The sequence below is a fragment of the Oncorhynchus kisutch genome, linkage group LG24 (genome assembly GCF_002021735.2).
Source record: "Oncorhynchus kisutch isolate 150728-3 linkage group LG24, Okis_V2, whole genome shotgun sequence".
NCBI classification, from domain to species: Eukaryota; Metazoa; Chordata; class Actinopteri; order Salmoniformes; family Salmonidae; genus Oncorhynchus; species Oncorhynchus kisutch.
The window spans coordinates 21,894,055-21,913,475 of record NC_034197.2 but is presented as its reverse complement, the minus strand read 5'-3'; the positions used below and the strand labels follow the sequence as shown (position 1 = coordinate 21,913,475).

Sequence of the window (19,421 nt, the reverse complement as noted above, 5' to 3'; positions counted from 1 at the left end):
GAACATTGTTAGTCAATTAAAAGTCTATAATTGGCAGTCAGCCACATTGCAGAGAGTATGTGTATGCGTGTGTACGTGTGTGCGTACTCACATAGTTGCTGGGGTCCTGCAGGTTGTACGGGCGGAGGAACTCCTCAACAGGCTCTCCTAGGTTGTTGTCCAGCAGACCTCGGATCAGCTGGTAGCGCTCCAGGTCCAGGGAGCAGTGTACTGAGGACAGGCTGCCGTGGATGGACATGTCTGGTACCGTATGGCTCAGCGCACTAGTCAATCAATCAATCAATAATTCAGTTAAATCCACCAATCAATACTATCTTTTTTTTTTGTCCCACTTGGAAAAGTCATCAGCACACAGGAACAACTATTATTAATCAATAGTTACCAGCAACATTCAAACACATACAACAAAGATAGTCAGTTTAACTCATTGAGAGATCCATTACCCCGCAGACAAAAATGGTTGAAATGACACAAGTTTTGCCCAGTGGGTAACAATTATGTAAGCAAGAGAACAGTAGTGTTGTTGCTGAAGCAAGCCCAACAATGTCTATTAGTGCCCATCTTTCATATTAGGCTCACCTGTCCAGGTTGCGCTCCACTTTGAGTTTGAGGTGGCAGCGCTCCTTGAGCAGAGATGCGGCGGTGCGGCGGACCGAGTAGGAGGGGAAGACCAGGTCTGAGTCAGGCTGCTTCCCTGCGGCGCTGTCCCAAGGCTGGCAGGGCAGACGCTCCGCAGCAAAGATGTCCATCTCCTGAAGGTCCAAGGCTATGCAGTCCAGCAGACACACATGATCCTCTGGGAAAACACACACATCAAGAAGCTTATTCTGACTATTCATTTCAAGTATTTATTTATTGACTTGAAGTACAGCGATTCATACACATTTGCAGAGAATATATGAGTTTAGTGGTCACTGGGCTCACCCAGGATGAAGGGTGGGTCATCCTCGCCAGGGATCCTCCCAGCAGTGGGCTGGGCCTGGGGCCTTCCCAGGGTGAAACCAAAGGATGCGGTGGTGGAGGTGCTGCTAGAGGAGGTTTTGGGCTTCTCAGGTGACTCCTCCTCCTCCTCACTAATCGTTGCTGGTCCAGTCTGTGACTGGCTGTCCCTCACGCGATCCTTAGGAAGAACGATGAACTGCTTAATGAACGTACACTGTAACATCTGAAAGAACCATTGACATTAACCTTCTCTTATTATTTCACATCTGACAAAACCTCATTTGCACGACAACTTAGCTAATGTTCCTCTATCATAGTGTCAGAAGGAACTGCTGCAATTGCTCTTCCCAGACTAAACAGTGAATTTGAAAAACCACTTTAAAGCGGCAATCAGCAGTTGAAACAATAACAAAGCATCCTCCCTGGCCCTGTTTCTATAAAAAGCTGAGTGATGTGGCAGGATAAATGCAACCACTTTCAAATTCATAGACAGAGCAATGGATGCAAGGACTGACCATCCATGATATCACAATTATAGTTTTAGCCATGTTGAGGCTATATAGTTTTTTAAATTTTAAATTTGACATTCACTTTATTTGAAAACATTTACTTTATTTAAAAACAAGCTTATATTTTGGGTTCTAATGGGGTACGACAGTTGAACTAAGCTAATGATGCATTCATAAGTTATATTTTTCAAGAATCAATGTGTACATAGAATTACATTTATACTTTAAGTCCAAAAATGTATGTAGCATCTGCTGATTGCCCATTTAAGTAAATGACCAGGAAAACACTGAATAAATACACAAATATATTTGTTTTAAACACCCAGGCAATTGATCCAAGTGGTTCAGAAAAGAAAACACACAAAGACTTAACCCTGAAAGTCCACAGAACAACCATCTGAGATAGAGGGCAGACGGTTCACACCTCAAACCAAGCAGCACACCAAAAACATGCTCTTGTACCTTGTAGTGGGAAGGGTCCTTGTACGAATTAGCATGCAATACCAAATTCTTCACAAAACAAAATACAAAATGGTGATGAAACACTATGCTACCACATCAAACCTGAAGCAGTCATTACTTTGAGAGTTAAGAAAACAACTAAAGTTAGTACGAGTTAAGTATACAAAACTATTTCCTCATACAGTGCTAGTATCTAGTGGCCACGTTCTCATGCTCAATTAAAAACTCAGAGAGGCCTGTATTCATAAAGCATTTTCCATTTGAATGTCACTAGTAAAGAGACATCAGGCTGGAGCGCACAACAACAATGCAAGTACGTATTGTACCACAAACGCTGAATATACAACGTAGGCGCCAGCGATCATCACACCTCATTCAAAGTCTGATGGGGATAAAGAAAAGTGGCATCAAAAAAGCAACCCTTGCTAATGAGCATTGTTACTGGAGAATGTTTGTGGTCAACGATTCTGCAGCCTGATGACAAAGTATGGATTTAGTGTTTTGCCATTTCAAACAGGTATCATATAGGCCTATAAAATGTTATAAATCATTGCATCACATTTGTCACATGAAAACATGTAGTAATGTAAAATGCTTCATAAATACGACCATATTAGTCCAGTAGCAGGGATGTGGACGACCGGTAGACACGCTGTCAGGACTCACCAGAGAGGGGAAAAAGGTATGGGCCATGGTAAGTTTCTCTACCTTGTCTCTGAGTGAGAAGGTACCATGGGTTCCAGCCGGCAGGAAAGAGTTATGGACGCGCAGCTGGCCCAGGTTGGCAACAATGAGACGTGGCGAGCGTGAGCTCTCGGGGATGAGCAGCACGGGGGCGCCCGCCTCGATGTCCAGCAGCACACGGGACGCCCGCTGAGGTCGCTCACGAACCTGTGGGGAAGGAGGCAGGGATAAGTGAGGGGGTGGTTGTCTTTTTTTAGCTTCTGCTAATGACATTAAGGTAGACTGGTATTTTCCTAGGATCAAATGGATAGGGGATTGAATACTACAGACTCGTCTCTGCTGACCAGGGGTAAAAGTGTTAAAGGACAATCCAAATATTCATTACATTAATTACAATTGAATCTTTTAAGAAAAAATATATATAAATTGTTTCTTGAGATACTTTGAATCTAAAATACATGTTGAGGCACATAAATGACAAAACTTGAGAGATTGGATGCCTCCTGGTGTGCTGGTCCAAAGCAGTGCCCTGTACCATATGTCAGTTGGGATTTAACAAGCAGGCTAGACATGGTGCTCAGTGTCCAGTCTGATCGCAACAGAGACAGCCATACTGTCTTGAGGTGACCCAAGGTCAACCTGACGGTGACGGCAGGTGACAACCCCCTGGGCTACCTGCAGCCATCTTAGTTGGCAGGGAGTACGACGGAATGCCATAACGCCAGGGTAGACACTACAGTTCAATTAGCTATGTTTCATCGAAATGTACAGCTGTGTATGGTCTAAGTAGCAGTGAAAGTTGACAATGTTTTCAAATCACCAAGAGGTAGCATATATAATGACAACAGTAGTGGATCACGGACACAGCCTTGAGGAACACTACAGCTTGAAACTGAAAAGCAGAATGGACCCGAAGGCCGTACTCACAGCCTGGCCCTCCATTGCGGCTCTCTGCCTGCCCAGGACATCTTGCAGCTGAGTAAAGTGCTGAATGAAGGCCACAACCTCGGCCTGGAAGCGCTGCGTGTGGACATACTGCACCGAGGCCATCTGCAGAGACACCTTCATGTCACACTCCCGCTCAAGCCAGGGGTCAGGATCCCCGTATCTGTAGAGACACCACTAGTCAGTGAGATGCAGTGTTAAAACAATGAGAAAATGAAGGTCTATTTATTTGTCAAAGACCACCTACAAGTTGTTTTATGCACCAGAGCTAGCTGTCAAGCTAATGTAGCTGTAGGGAAGTGATTCCTGTATAAAGAAAATCTAGCCTACTTGTGTATGTTGAAGACAAGGGCCTCTCCGCCTCGCGTGGTGAAGCGCTCCCTGTAGAGGTCACCATGTGGGGTCAGGTCACTCAGAGACAGGCTTCCAAGACTACCCTGCAATGCTAGGTCGCCATCTGAAATATAAGATGACATCACACTGCATGAGATGCAAACTCATTGTTCTTCAACAGTGTGATACAACAAACCATAATTTAAATACTTCATAAGAATGTACCATGATTGATATTGTATTATATTCATACAACCATTTTTTCAATTGCTATGATTTAACTGTTGACATCTAAGTGCAACATTAAGTTGATTACCTACCAATCATTTCCCAGTGGGCAGACAGTTTGGAGACGCTAGCTTTAGCAAGCTCATTGGTTTTCTTGTTTAGCACAAGAGCAAGCGCATGGACCTGAGGAGGGAAACATGGTGTTAAATACATTGAGGAAATGTATTCATGCTCACCATTGTACCTATATATTTATTTAGATTTCTTGTAACTGTCACTACATCACCGAAAAGCCATGTCGATGCGTCTTCATTGCTGCTGCTGTGAGTACTGTACCTTGAGATCCAGTTTAGTGTTGACCACCTCAGCAACTTCCTCCTGGCTGAGGTCTGGGTACATGTCCCCCTGCTTGTGTGGGTTCCCAGGCTGGAACAGAGGATGTCCCGGCATAGGCTGCTGGGGGAAGGGCACCTTGACTGCGTGGTTGTTGGCCGTGGAGCCGATCCCGAAGAAGTCCAGGATGACCACCCATGTTTGCAGCGTGATCAGCACATCCAGACAGTTGAAGTCCACGTCGATGCTCCGCCCCACGCCACCGTATCGGCTCTGGAACTCTGGGTGGCGCGGGTCCACCAGCAGCAAGTTGATGTGAACAAGAGACTCGTCAAAGTCGGAGGGCGGAGGGTGGGGCGAAGGGGTATTGCGGGTGGGGGAGGGCGGTGGGGTGCTGGGGCAGGCAGGGTCCTTCTTGGGTCCGCTCTTACGGCTGGCGGCCGACGGGGTGCTGGGGTGTCTCTGGTACAGCTGGAAGACGTTCTGGGCCTCCTCCATGTGGGCAGGCAGCGAGCGGGGCATCTCAGGGTAGAGGGCGTTGGAGGCCGATGGGCACGACTGGGACAGGTATTCCTTGGGGCTGAATGTGGAGGGCTTGGGAGCACCCCTGGAAACCATTAGGTGCTTGTACTTGGACTCGGGGTTCTGCTCCAGGAGGTCCTCCATGAGGAGGGAGCGCAACGTGAGCTGGACAGACAGGCAGTTGGGGTGGTCTTTGGTAAAGTCTCCCTCCAGGTCCTGGAAGCGCAGGCTGACCAGCCCCTGGGAACCCTGGCTGAGGTCAGCACTCAGTTGCACCTGGAGCTCTGCCACCCTGAAGGTGGCCCTCACCTGGGTGAAGGAGAGCGTCTGCATCGGGGGACTGTGGGATTGCAGGGGCTTGGGGGACGACAGCGAGTTGGACAGGGAGGCGTAGGAGAGGCCGATGAGCGGGGGGTCCCGGGCAAAGAGCCCACCCTGGGGATCTGGGAAGCGGTGGGGTTTGGTGGAGGAGGGGGTGGGGGGCGGCGGGGTGGGAGGCTGGCTGGGCGTCAATCTCTGGGGCTCAGTGAGGGGAAGGTTATCCAGTGTCTGTAGCACCTGCTCATACACAGGCTTGGCCAGGAACACCTGAGAGCACAAAGTCAAAACATCATCTAAAAACAAAATAGACAGTAAACATTTGCAAACCTCTACCCTCATTGCAATAGAAAACACAACAAAAAATATTTAATATCTATATTTAAAAATAATTAAGACATTTAATTCTACTCGGGTCATTTGATTCAGTCAAAGACGCAAAGAAAATACATTTGAGATGAGCAGTAAGTCACAAATGTGAGAAAAGTATACCTGTACTGCGTTGACAAACTTGCCCTCCACCCGAAGTAACCCTGTGCTGTAATAGGGCTCGTCTGTGGTTAGGAAGGTGAACTGGGTATCCTCATCAATGGGAGGAACTTTCTCCAGGGTGAACTGAATGGTGGTGTCTTTCAGAATATGGAAAGCTGAGAGAGAGAGAAAAGTGGGAGTTATCATAACAACCAAACACAGTAATACAACAATACAGTAACTCTAAATATAGCAAAACAATGGAAAGGAAATGGTGGGGAAACTCTTCACTTCCCATTCTAATAATTTCTCCTCACCTTTTCCCCGACTCAGATATTCAAAGAAGTCATGGCGAGTAAACTGTGGCTCGTCCTGATTGATATTTCCGTTGTGAGAAGGAGATTGGTTAGAGGAACTGCTGTCAGTTCTAGCTACCTTCCTCAACACAAGGTGACTGGTATTGAGTGAGTAGAGCCGGATATCCTTCACTAGCACCTGTAGTCTCTCCCCTTCCGAGTCCTGCCCGGCAACAAAGTTCTGGATGGTGATACTCCCCAGGTGACCCACCAGGAGCTCGGGGTGACCAGGTTTACGGGGAATGGACACGACTGGTGACTCGATGCTGACATTGAGGATCAGCTTGACCATAAACGAGTCTATGGTGGGTTCTTCCTCCTGCACGCTCAAATCCTCTTCATCCTCAAACGGATAGTTGCTCCAGTTGCTCTGGCTCTGGGTCCTGGAGCGCCGCGACGGCGTCTCGAACAGGGAGACCATGCCGCTGTACTCGGCCGTCTTGGTTGCCAGCACCGTGGACACCTTGGTGGCGGCTGTCTTGAGCATGGAGCGGAAGTTGTCCTCCAGCTCGTTGGCCGAGAGGCTCAGCTCCTTCAGGAACTTGGCGGAGTGGTTGTAGTGCAGCGAGGCCATCTGCAGTGTTAATGAGCACTCCCCCTGGGAGCGCTCCAGAAGTCGGAAGTTCAACGCCTCTGAGGGGGCTCCTTCAGAGCCACAGAAGAAGGCTACGCTTCCTGCTGCCGAGGGGTCGTCTTCTACGTTGCCAATGCTGACCACAAACTGGCTCCGACCGCCCTCCTGGGTCAAGTCTACTAGCTGGATAGAGCCCAGCGAGCCATTGACATCCAGCCGGCTGCCCATGGACACGTTGACCTTCGTGCCATTGACACTGGCCGTGGCGATCTTCAAGCCTTTCTTCTCTCCACCCAGTACGCTGCCAGTGGCCACAGTCCTCAGCAGCAGCAGGTTCAACCTGTGGATCTCCACAGTCAGCTCCTTGTTCTGGTCGTAGGTGGACTGGTAGGTCTCCTCCTGACCCTCCTGGCCCTGGCCCGCCGGAAGGGGCGATGGCTGCTGGGCCAAGGGGCTCTCCTCCTTGGGGAAAGACTTCTGGAGGAACTTGAGCAGCTCCACCATGGTCTCCGGGTTGAGGATGATGTCCAGGTTGTTGACCTGCATAGTGGTCACCTGGAGGGAGCTGTCCAGGTTCATGGAGGGGCAGTCGGAGCTGACAAACTGGTACTCCAGTTTGATGAGGGCCTCCTGGTCTCTGAGGAAGGAGCTGAACGGGGAGGATCTGTCGAAGAGTAACCCAGAGGAGGAGTCTCGGTGGAGGGCAGGGTGCTCGGGCGACATCCCTTCAGGCCCGGCAGGGGAGGAGGGCTGGCTCTCTCGGAGGCTGCCAGTAGGCACATCGAAGCTCAGGTGCTTGTGTGAGGCCACCAGGAGGTCAAAGTCGGAGCCATAGGTCTGTAGCGTGTCCACCAGCAGCAGGCCATGGACGGTGAGGGACACCTCTGCGTCGTAAGGCCGCTTCACAAAATGGGCATTGGTGCCGAAGACCTTAAGGACGGAGATGTATCGTCCATTGCTCTCCACGCCCAGCTGCATGTAGTTGATGTTGAACTCAGCCAGGAGGAGGCGTGACTCCACCAGGACCTCCCTCGTGTGCTGCTCCAGTGTCATCACGCTCTGGGTAAGGTTCTTGGCCGAGCCCTGGAGCTTCCACTGGCTGTCCTCCCTCTGGAAGATCTTCTCATGGCGCAGGTTGGAGGGGTCAGGCGTCTTGACGCTCTCTGCTTTCTCCTGGCCCTCGTCCTCCTCAGCTGGGCTGCCCAGTCGGGCCAGGCAGCTCCTGAGGGCGGTCATCTTCTCCAGGTTGATGTGGACCTTAAGATCTGGCAGGGTCCCGGAAAGCACAGCCCCAGGGAGCTGGGGGTCTGAGGTGTAGCGCAGCCTCTGCTCCAGCTCCAGCAGCACGTTAAACTTTTCAACCACGTGGGTGGGCCCCACCTCGCTCTCCTGCAGGTGCTTCCAGTTGTCTTTGTAGCGTCCCACCATGATCTGTAGGTCCTTGAAGGACAGAGAGTACTTCTCGTAGAGGTTTCTGCTGAAGGCCTGGACCCCCTCGGGGGATTTAAGGCTTGCGAGCTGGGGGTACTTGTTCTGGTCTTTGAACTCAGTCTCCATTTCAGGGGGTGGAGAATTTGGGGGTGTGGCCAGCGGAGTCTGGTACTCTTCATCACTGTTATACTCCTCCCCCTCCGGCTGAGTGGTCTTCGACTTTGTTTTAGTGTCATCTTTAAAAAGAAAAGAAAACGTACATTTTAAACAGAATATCTTTAATACAATATAGACAAAGAAAAATGACAGAAAGAACTTCCTGCTTATTACTTATCAACAACAACCATTTTACAAGACTGCAGACTGTGCTTAGTCTACCTTTGAAAGAATCAGCTTAGTCAAATGTGTTGTGCGAAGATGTGAGCTAATTTTACCTTGTGAGTTAGTGAGGAGAATCCGTCCCAGGTCAACCACCACTAACATGGGGTCCTGTGACTGGAAGTCATCTGGGAAGATCACCTGGGGGGCACAGATATCCAACTTCATAGTCCAGCGCTTACTGTTCTCCTGTAATGTCAAATAGAGCAAAAGTACAAAGTCACACACAACATTAGTATAAACCAATTACAGACACTTAAAAAAGGGGGGAATTATTTTTCCAATATACAATAACCATTAATTATGTGATCAATGATCATATCATCAACTTCACAGTTCAACTACAACATTAGAATGACACATGGTGTGAGAGGAAAGAAGTCAAAAGTTATTACAATGAACTCTCCCACTAGTAGCTGGTCGAGGGTTTGTCTGATCTCCGCCTTGGTCTGCATCTTGAGCTTGTTGTATTGCCTCCTGGCAGCTTCCGCCACTCTCACCTCTAGCTCCGACTGGTACCCAAAACCTGACAAACAGACCATAATATCTTTTAAAACCTTTTATTTTCCTCAGAATGGAAATGTTGTTTCCTGAGCACATGGGAAATATAGACTACAGTGCTAGATACAGCCCTTACATCCCACCCTTCTGGCTCATCAACAAAAGGGCAAACACTGCCGTGTGGTGGATAAATACAGTGCCTTCGGAAAGTATTCAGACCCTTTCCTTTCTGCACATTTTGTTACATTACAGCCTTGTTCAAAAATAGATGAAATGTTTTCCTAATCAATCTACACACAATAGCCCAATAAAGACAAAGCGAAAACAGGTAACAAAGTACAGCGAGATCCTTGATGAAAACCTGCTCCAGAGCGCTCAGGACGGCATCCACTGGGGCAAAGGTTCACCTTCCAACAGGACAATGACCCTAAGCACACAGCCAAGACAACGCAGGAGTGGCTTTGGGACAAGTCTCTGAATGTTCTTGAGTGGCCCAGCTAGAGACCAGACTTAAAACACGATCAAATATCTCTGGAGAGACCTGAAAATAGCTGTGCAGCGACGCTCCCCATCCAACCTGACAGAGCTTGGGAGGATCTGCAGAGAAGAATGCGAGAAACTCCCCAAATACAGGTGTACCAAGCTTGTAACGCCATACCCAAGATGAATTGAGGCTGTAATCATTGCCAAAGGTACTTCAACAAAGTACTGAGTAAAGGGTCTGAATACTTGTGATATCAGTTTTTTTATTTGTAATACATTTGCAAAAATGTCCAAACCTGTTTTTGATATATATGTGTGTATATACACACACATACATACAGTGTGTGTATATATTTTTAAGAAATTTGCAAAAATGTCATATACACACAGATTATTTCACTGTATCACAATTCCAGTGGGTCAGAAGTTTACATACACTAAGTTGACTGTGTCTTTAAACAGCTTGGAAAATTCCAGAAAAGTATGGCATGGCTTTAGAAGCTTCTGATAGGTTATGGGTCTTCCAAATGGACAATGACCCCAAGAATACTTCCAAAGTTGTGGCCAAATGGCTTGAGGACAACAAAGTCAAGGTATTGGAGTGGCCATCACAAAGCCCTGACCTCAATCCCATAGAAAATTTGTGGGCAGAACTGAAAAAGCGTGTGCGAGCAAGGAGGCCTACAAACCTGACTCAGTTACACCAGCTCTGTCAGGAGGAATGGGCCAAAATTCACCCAACTTAATGTGGGAAGCTTGTGGAAGGCTACCCAACATTTTGACCCAAGTTAAACTATTTAAAGGCAATGCTACCAAATACTAATTGAGTGTATGTAAACTTCTGACCCACTGGGAATGTGATGAAAGAAATAAAAGCTTAAATAAATCATTCTCTACTATTATTCTGACATTTCACATTCTTAAAATAAAGTGGTGATCCTAACTGACATAAAACAGGGAATTTTTACTAGGATTAAATGTCAGGAATTGTGAAAACTGAGTTTAAATGTATTTGACTAAGGTGTATGTAAACTTCGACTTCAACTGTATGCATGCACATACGTGTACACACACACACACACACACACACACACACACACACACACACACACACACACACACACACACACACACACACACACACAGAGAGATAGATATCTATATATATATCCATCTATATCTTACCTGAGGTGTGGACTCTTCCTTTGTAGAAGAACTCAGTGACTTTCTTAATGGCCTGAGGGTTGTAGATGATGTTCAGAGGGCTAGTGTTCACCTCCAGTCTCCGCTCAAATTTACACCTAACCGGGTTGCGCTCGTATATCATCTCAAACACAGGGGACGCCGATGACTCTGAGCTAGGGACTGGCCAAAAAATATCAACTTTTATTGTATTTATATTCCATTTCATGAAATAACATTAATTAATTTAACAAGTGATTAATGCATTTTGCAATCTTCTTGTAAACTTAAACACTCACCTGAGCTGCTCGTTTCAGCACCGCTAGGCTGGCCAAAAGGCTGGTTTATGGCAACCACAACCTGGTCCTTTTAGGAAGATAAACAATGACATATTAATATTCTGTACATATAGCACAGGTTCAATCTATTCACATGTCCAACTCAAACGGGCCTGCTGCTCCCTCACCGGTTTGGGGGAAACAAGGAAGGGGAAGATGGTGCCCTGGGTGGTGAGGTCTCTGAGGAATAAGCCCCCCAGCTTGACAGACAGAAGAGAGGACTCCGAGCGGGGCAGAGACTCCACTCCCACCTTCACCTCTGAGATAAGGAGACACCGTTACAGCATTGCTCAGGGCAAACCATCAATCATTATCACACCGCACCCACTACCCATATGAGCATGCATTCTCAATTAACTTATGTTCTCAAACAAATATCAGTATTTGGGAGGGGAGTCTACTATAAAGTAAATCTGCATCCGAAATGGCACTCTATTCCCCTATGGCTCTGGCCAAAAGTAGTGTGCTATATATAAGAAATAGGGTGCCATTTTGGACACCATGCTGTACCTGAGAACTTCAACTCGATGACGCCGCTCTCAGCTCCCCTCTTGTCTTGGTGGAAAAGGGTGACGGCTCCCTTCTCCAGTTGGAACTCTAGCCGGGCAAAAAGGTGGTCTCTCCTGGTGAAGGTGTTGAGGGTCTGAGAGTCCTCCAGAGGGTCAAACAGATCCTCCTCTGTACAGGGGACAGAGAGGGACACCATCTGGTTGATTAGGTTGGAACCGACTGAGACATATGGCACTGTGACTTTTTGTCCCTTACAGTGGGATACAAATGTATAGGGAATAGGCAAGGGGGGAAAAGCAACCATTTTCAACTGAGAGAGTGTGACGTCCTTAAAAGACACAGACTGCATCTGTACTACACTCCAACATAGTATTTGCTGTCTCTTTAGTATTAAAGGGCTATCCCATTATTTTGACTACACTCACTCAATGGCAACATATATAAAATAAAAAAATCCACGACCCGGGAGAAAAGCTGTTCAGTCTCCCATTGACATCGAAGCATGAATAAGTGAAAGTTAGAATTTGCCCCTTAGTGCTTACCCAGCATATCCCAGGTGCCAGGGCCTGGTAGGAGCTCATCAGGGCCCGTCTCAGGGTACGCTCCGTACCAGCCGCCCCAGCCAGGGAACCAAGACTGCAGGTACTGGATCATGCCAGAGCTGCCACTCTTGGGGATGGAGCTCTCTGTGGGAGAACAGGGTGGTGGGCTCTCAGCAATAGGTTCTCTCACACTCTCTGCGATTTCCTCCTGTTTGCGGAAGCAGTCGTGGACAACTCCCCTAAGGCTCTGCAACTCCTCCAGATTCTGCTCATCCTCCACTCTCTGCAATTCACACTCCTCCGGGGGGGTGAGGGGGGCTCCTTTAAGCCTCTGGAAGTAGAGGTTGGTGTAAAGCTGGGCGTCCCGTGCCCTCTGCAGGGCAAACTCCCAGTTCCCCCTCCGCCTCTGCTCTCGAATCTCACTCAGGTTGGCCTGGATGGCAAACATCCACCAATGCCGGCAGTTTCCGATGACGGGTACTTTGGGTCTCCACTGGCGGAACATCATCTCCCTTTCCCTGCGGTCCAGCTCTTTGAGGAAGGCCATGATCTGCTGGTACTGCACCTGTGACAGTCGTAGGGATAGAGGCTTCAGCTGAACCTGGCCCTCGATGCGGGGCACGTTGCGAGACCTCAGAGGCTCCTTGGAGGCATTCCTCCTCAGCAGCACCGAGGCACACACCGGCTCAAAGATATACTGGTGCTCTCGGCTCTGCATGCACTTGGTCATGGCCTCCTGAATCTCATTGGCGGGGAGATCGCCCAACATGCTCGACACTGTGTCCCAATAGACGCTGAATTCTTTAATCTCCAGTTGCTTTTGCCGCATGAGCCTTTGTGCCTGTAAAGAAGGAGGAACACACTCCCTATTAGATTGAGCAGCCAATACCCACTTGATATGGCAAGCGATGGCACATGTTTCTTACCGGTTCTATTGAAGAGTTCTGTGCAGATACGTTGTTGATGCAGACACCAAAGCAAAATGGCTTCCCTGGGTTGGTCAAGTCATCCTCAAATCGCAAGTGGACATCTTGTATCTTTAGCTGAAGAGGAACCCCAAAGGGAAAAGTCAGTTCTGATTCTAAACACAAGTCAAGTGGATTGCAATGACATGTCCCAAAGGAATGTGATATTTTACCTCGATGTTCTCCACGATCCTGGTGACTACAGAGGCAGTGACAGAGTACCAGTAGGACTCTCCTTTCTGTTCACACTCGCTCTGCGGGAAAGGTACATCAATCAAAACATCGACTAGTTGTCTAATGAGCAACATGTCCCTATCATTACAATGCTGAAGATACTGTACATATCACAATCATATGTAAACTGCGGCTTGGTGGACCTCTTGGATACATATAATTTCACAGCAAAAGTAGGAAGCAATCCACTCTTCACTGCAATAGCATAATACAATGATTCCAAAAGTAAGGCCATATTGATTACATGCAATCAATAAATCACATTTATAAGATAAAGACTAATGCATAGTGACCTGAGTTTTAAGTACAGTAATGCAACTGTCTACATACAAACACTGAGTTTTCAAAACCTTATTAACACCTTGTTATAACCTTCCTAATAATTTGTCGGGGCATGGAATCTTCAAGTTGTCGAATGCATTCCACAGGGATGCTGGCCCATGCTGACTCCAATGCTTCCCACAGTTGTGTCAAGTTGGCTGGTGGACTGTTCTAGATACACACGGGACACTGTTGACCGTGAAAAACCCAGCAGCATTGCAGTTCTTGACAAAAACCGGTGCGCCTGGCACCTACTAGCATACCCTGTTCAAAAGCACTTCAATTTTCTGTCTTGCACATTCCACCTCTGAATGGCACACATACACAATCCATGTTTTAATTGTCTCAAGACTTAGAATTATTTTTTAAGCCGTTTCCTCCCCTTCATCTACAGTGACTGAAGTGGATTTAACAAGTGACATCAATAAGGGATCATAGCTTTCACCTGGATTCACATGGGCAGTCTATGTCAGGGAAAATGCAGGTGTTCATAATGTTTTGTATACTGCATACATACACAGTCTACAGATAAGAATACAGCAGAGCCTGATTCTTGCCACCATTCCCACACACCTTCCACTTGTCCTCTAGTGCCTTGAGCAGCTGTTTCTTGCGTTCGCGCTCGGCCTCCCTCTCCGTCTCCTTGTCATACTCCTGGGGTCGGACCGGGCCGATGATGAGGTTGAGCTGGGACATGGAGATGACCCAGGGGTCACTGTGGGGCCGGTAGAACGGGATCTGGAGTGTGATCTTCCCAATGAAGCCTGGAGAGCGAAAGCATGGTGTAGCATGAAGTACTACAGTACTCATAATTCTCTGTGTATTGTGTCTTGATTTATCTTAGTAAAGAAGTTACTGAAGATAACAATGGTGCCCCTTCTCCTTATCAATACACTAACTTCAAATCAAATAATGAAGATAAACGACATAAAAGCTGAGATAACATTCATTTGAAGTGACTAAATGAACATTGCTCAACCTCAAATAGGACTTTTGTGAACTTGCATACTTTCTCAGTATAGCTGTCATGTACTGTGTGAAATGCATTGTGTTGCTGTTGTGTATTTATTATTGTATGTCTAAGATTTGTAGACTGTTGTCATACTAATCACTGTGCTGCACTGACTACACAGCCACTTACCATCCAGCTAGTCTTAACAATTAAACCAATCACTGGTTTGGTTGAAAGAAAGGCATGTTGAACCATTTATCTTTATCTTGGCCAGGTCGCAGTTGCAAATGAGAACTTGATCTCAACTAGCTTACCTGGTTAAATAAAGGTGAAAAAAGTTTTTTATTTATTTCCTTTGCCATTATGGGTGCATGCTTGTTACCAGACTAAATAACACTGATTGTTGACATTCTTTTAGTGAACAAAAGGTCAAACAAGCAGTATTGAAGAGCAAGGACTGGAGATAAGTGTGGTGAGTGCCCAGGAATTAAGGCCAATCTTTTGCTCAACTCATATTGGGCATATTGAGTTTAATTATATATTTTTTTATATAGTTCTTGTGAATGTTTTCAATGATAACCTTTTATCAGTCAGGCTTTTTGATGGATCACTCACCTGCTTTGACCTCAAAGGGAAGATCAAACTCTCGGAGGGCATCTTTCCTTAAGGGAAGGTTCTCCAGCTCCACCGCCCCTAGGAAGACAAGGGTTTCAGATACAGTGCTACAGCTACAGTAAATGCATGATACATTATGATATTTATTGTGCTATATTGTAATACTGCAGGGATTCTGGTAGCATAGCACGTTGAAGAGCTGTCAAATTCAATGAGGGTAAGAGCGAGGATGATATCATCATAGAAACTGATGGTGGACACCCTGAGGCAGCCAAACAGACAGACAGACAGACAGGGTACCTTTGAGGAGGGCGATGGAGAGCTGGTCTGTATTTAGGTTGCTGACATATTTGCCTAGGTATGTGTTGAGTACCCAGGCAACAAGTCCCTCCAACATTATGAGGGGTCAGGGAGAGGGAGTGGGGCTTTGTGGGGAAGGTGTGGGGGGAAATCTTGGATGAAAAGGTCTGGAATCTTGGAGTGGCAGCCTCTCCAGAATAACATGAAATCTGGTAAAAGAAAAAGGTAAAGACAACCAAACATTAAAGCAGCATGGCTCGAGTCCTCATTCTATAGTGAACTGGTATGAGGCAACACACATTATTTAGAACAAAGTTATGTTGCAATGCAATCTTAACACCTGATGGTGCTCTTCACAACGGTCATACGATGGCAGTTTCCCTGACAGCTACCCTAGATACTAAATCTGACAGTAGCCAACTAGCATGCTACCAACTTTCCAAAACATTGACTCAAGTTTGGCATTAATTTTAGAGCTAACTCTACACAAATGCCAAGCTAATGGGCCATTATTCAATGTCATTTCAGCAAGCCAGGACACCCACCATCTCAGATTGTTAAGCTAATGGATTGCACCCAAATTGGACATTTGTATAGGATTAATATAATATTTAATAAATATAGAACCCAACATCCAATTTGGACCAAAATTTTTCTAACAGTGAGTAAGACATGAGGAATCCAAAGAAATTGTCAAAATCCACCCATGGACAACAAACACCACAGCTAATCCCAACTACGAGTATACAGTATTAGTTTTCTATGTCTGACAAGTAGTATGGAGCTGTGGCTCAGAGTATTGTTTCTTCATCAGAGAAATGTGTCATTGAAGTTGTTAGGTTTATGTCATATCCTGCATCCTGTTAATACCAAGTTCTAAAAACTAGATGGTGCTGTTCCTGCTATTAGGTGATTTAAAAAAACATGTTTTACATATTAGTTTAAGCAGTCTATGGACAAGGTATGACAGCAACCCATGTTTTGGTTTTGTTTACCTGGCCAATGTTTTAAACGCAAACGTTTTAGAATTTGTAACAAATCCAATGCATGTCAATGGTACCTATATTTCCATTTTCAAAATTCATATCCAAATCTATAAGTAGCATTATTGCCTTAATTAATTTTCAGATACTTTAGGATGATTTGAACATTAAGTGTGAAAATACTAACATAGGTAGCATTGAATTGCATTGGATTTGTGCCACAAATGCTAAAAGGTTTGCATTTGGAACAGTGGCGAACTAAACTAAAGCATGAGTTGCTGTCATACAATGTCAATAGACTGCTCACAGGCTTAGGAAACCAATGTCATTTTGTAGTACCCTGTTAGCATTGAGAGGGGGGGGTTCTTTCAAACTTTTCACCTAATAGCATGAACAGCACCATCTATTGATCAGAACCTGGTAATATCAGGATGTATGATGGGACATAAACCTAACAACTTCCATGACCATTTTTTCTTAACAGGGGAAAACATCACCAAATTAACTGGGAATTCATTACATAGGATTAAGAAACAATACTCAGAGCCGCACCTCCATACTACTTGTCAGACACAGAACTGTTACTATATATTGGTTGTTGGGGTGGGATTAATGTGGGGTGTCCATGGGTGACGTTTGACCATTCATTTGGATTCCCCATGCCTAACCCATTGTTAGAAAACAGTTTGGTCCAAATCGGATGTTAGGTATTATATTTACTTAATATTAATATATGAATCCTATAAATTAAAATGCAATCAATTCTAACAAACGATTTCAGAACAATCAGATGGTACGTGTCGAAATCCTCTTGTGTTTTTTGAAGTGGATAACCCTAACGCCACACTAGATTATAGGCAGATATCACAGGTCGTTTCTGTTTTGACAACGATGGCTACTGTGTCACTACTTGGATAAATCAGATAACGTAGTTAGTTATGGCTAAAGTTGCCAGCCCAGCTGCCAATGATTTTAGAAGACAACTTACCTTAAGCTAGCTAGTTAGCTAGCTAGTTGTTAATGTGTTTGTGCCCATGATACAGCTAGTCCGATGCGATGTGTCAAAAACTCAAGAGAAAGGAATGACAGTCGAATAGCGCCGTTAGCTAACCACCTAGCTAGCTAGTTATCTTACGTAGCGCTCTATTCAAAAGCCTAGCATGAAAAGTGACTGGGTGAACAATGTCCTTGCTAGCTACCTAGGACAGTCACCCACCGTTAGGGCGAAAGACAAAATAAGTTAAAAGTCCTCTGTCAAAAACTCAACACAGGAATGCAGACAGCACACACACTCGTCGACAAGGAGAATGCTAGCTTGCCAGCTAAACTGGCCAGGCAAGCTTCGTTGGATCTTATAGCATTAGCAGAAAGACAAGAGCGAGTAGACAGTCCTTGCTGAATGTACCGAAAGTTAGCCACAGGACGTGAAGCTAGCTAACTGTGATCATAAACGTCTTCAAATTTTGTTTCGGACTTCACCCCCACTAGCTGTCAGCAAAGTCGCGGGCATTAGCTAGCTGCAGGATTGCTTCCTTGTTTGGCAAACGTTCCAACAGGGACTTTCCTGTCACGTGATAAAAACAAATACATTTTGAGACATCATGCACCGCTAGCCACTGTGGACCCCTAGTGCCTGGAAGTGAAATTGATCTGAGATTTTTTTGGATTGTCTCATATTTACTATGGGCTTGAGCGACACTAAATTCATCAAGAATGAAACATTTGAGCCCATTTCAATTTCCTCAGAAATAGCAATTATGTCATTTGTGGCTCAACAGTTGACCAAAACGTATTACTAAAGCTTTCCCATACAGATGCATTTAATTACGTGATCCTGCTATCTAGCTATCATCACAAGGGGGTGCAATTTGTCCGTCAGTTATTGGTGCTGCTGTCTGATCTACAAATCACCTGGCATACCAAACTTTCCAACATTCAAAATGTCAGAAACTAAAAAGCTTTTATTTCCAGGCATTAGGCTGATACATTGTAGCCTAGTTGTGGCATATTCCATGGGGAAAAATAAATTACAATAGACCATAAACTGTTTAAATTGATGATATTTGACTAATTCAACCAAATTGCCACAGTGAAACAGTCATGTTGATGAATTAAGTTGAAATAACGAGGAAACTATGTTGACAAAACTCATCTTTGGCCGAAGTAGATATCCAAAGTAGAATTTGGAGTGGGTGTGTTTGGAGTGGGTGTGTTTGCCAGGAGCTGTATCTTAATGAGTCAAGAGGAAAGAGGAAAAGATAGCTCAGTGCCGTCCATTGAGGTTTCAAGACACCCTTGAAGAATATAGCCTATAACTGGTATAATTTCATTCTTTTAGGTTTTCATTTTGTCTTTTAACATATTTTATGATTGAAATGTAAAACATTTCATGATATTTTTGTAACCTTTGTTTTTTATTTTACTGTAAATTGTTTCAAAAAGTCAAAATGCACTTGTAAAAAAGTTTTATTTGATTCTCCTACCACATGCTGCAATAAGTTGGCCTGTGCAACGTTGTCACTGGAAAAAGTGTCCAGTTTGTGCTGTTCTATAGTAGGTTTACAGAAATGCAATCTTGTGAGACCAAGTGCCAATTCTAATCCCAGGGCAACATTTACGTCTGGACTAACACCATATCCATTAGATTCCCATGATTCCCCCATCATCCATCCATCTCTACTGTCATCATCTACAATGACTCCCGTTCTAGGCCCCACTGTGTTTCAAACCCCTTGTGTAATTACTTGGCTGGCCTGATCCCAAGAGTTCATCAGATAACATATACACAGACAGACAGACAGACAGACAGACAGACAGACAGACAGACAGACAGACAGACAGACAGACAGACAGACAGACAGACAGACAGACAGACAGACAGACAGACAGACAGACAGACAGACAGACAGACAGACAGACAGACAGACAGACAGACAGACAGACAGACAGACAGACAGACAGACAGACAGACAGACAGACAGACAGACAGACAGACAGACAGACAGACAG

The 19,421-nt window shown here is 45.6% G+C and overlaps 1 protein-coding gene across 2 annotated transcripts in view; it reads right to left on the bottom strand.

The window, feature by feature from the left end:
* The window catches only part of vps13d (vacuolar protein sorting 13 homolog D), a 62,051-nt gene extending 44,098 nt beyond the window's left edge, over window positions 1–17,953 (bottom strand). For both annotated transcript variants that reach the window (XM_031803644.1, XM_031803645.1), the window contains exons 1-23: window positions 17,401–17,953; window positions 15,430–15,638; window positions 15,130–15,207; window positions 14,136–14,326; window positions 13,181–13,261; window positions 12,969–13,085; window positions 12,043–12,883; window positions 11,501–11,668; window positions 11,119–11,249; window positions 10,952–11,018; window positions 10,656–10,835; window positions 8,882–9,012; window positions 8,543–8,675; window positions 6,065–8,344; window positions 5,769–5,923; window positions 4,440–5,546; window positions 4,196–4,286; window positions 3,873–3,999; window positions 3,525–3,705; window positions 2,622–2,804; window positions 925–1,120; window positions 580–796; window positions 92–263 (exon numbers count right to left, since the gene is read on the bottom strand). In XM_031803644.1, coding sequence (XP_031659504.1) covers window positions 92–263; window positions 580–796; window positions 925–1,120; window positions 2,622–2,804; window positions 3,525–3,705; window positions 3,873–3,999; window positions 4,196–4,286; window positions 4,440–5,546; window positions 5,769–5,923; window positions 6,065–8,344; window positions 8,543–8,675; window positions 8,882–9,012; window positions 10,656–10,835; window positions 10,952–11,018; window positions 11,119–11,249; window positions 11,501–11,668; window positions 12,043–12,883; window positions 12,969–13,085; window positions 13,181–13,261; window positions 14,136–14,326; window positions 15,130–15,207; window positions 15,430–15,526 — 6,924 coding nt within the window. In that variant the 5' untranslated portion in view covers window positions 15,527–15,638; window positions 17,401–17,953. The remainder of the gene's footprint in view (window positions 1–91; window positions 264–579; window positions 797–924; window positions 1,121–2,621; window positions 2,805–3,524; window positions 3,706–3,872; window positions 4,000–4,195; window positions 4,287–4,439; window positions 5,547–5,768; window positions 5,924–6,064; window positions 8,345–8,542; window positions 8,676–8,881; window positions 9,013–10,655; window positions 10,836–10,951; window positions 11,019–11,118; window positions 11,250–11,500; window positions 11,669–12,042; window positions 12,884–12,968; window positions 13,086–13,180; window positions 13,262–14,135; window positions 14,327–15,129; window positions 15,208–15,429; window positions 15,639–17,400) is intronic.
* Between the last annotated feature and the right edge of the window lie 1,468 nt (window positions 17,954–19,421).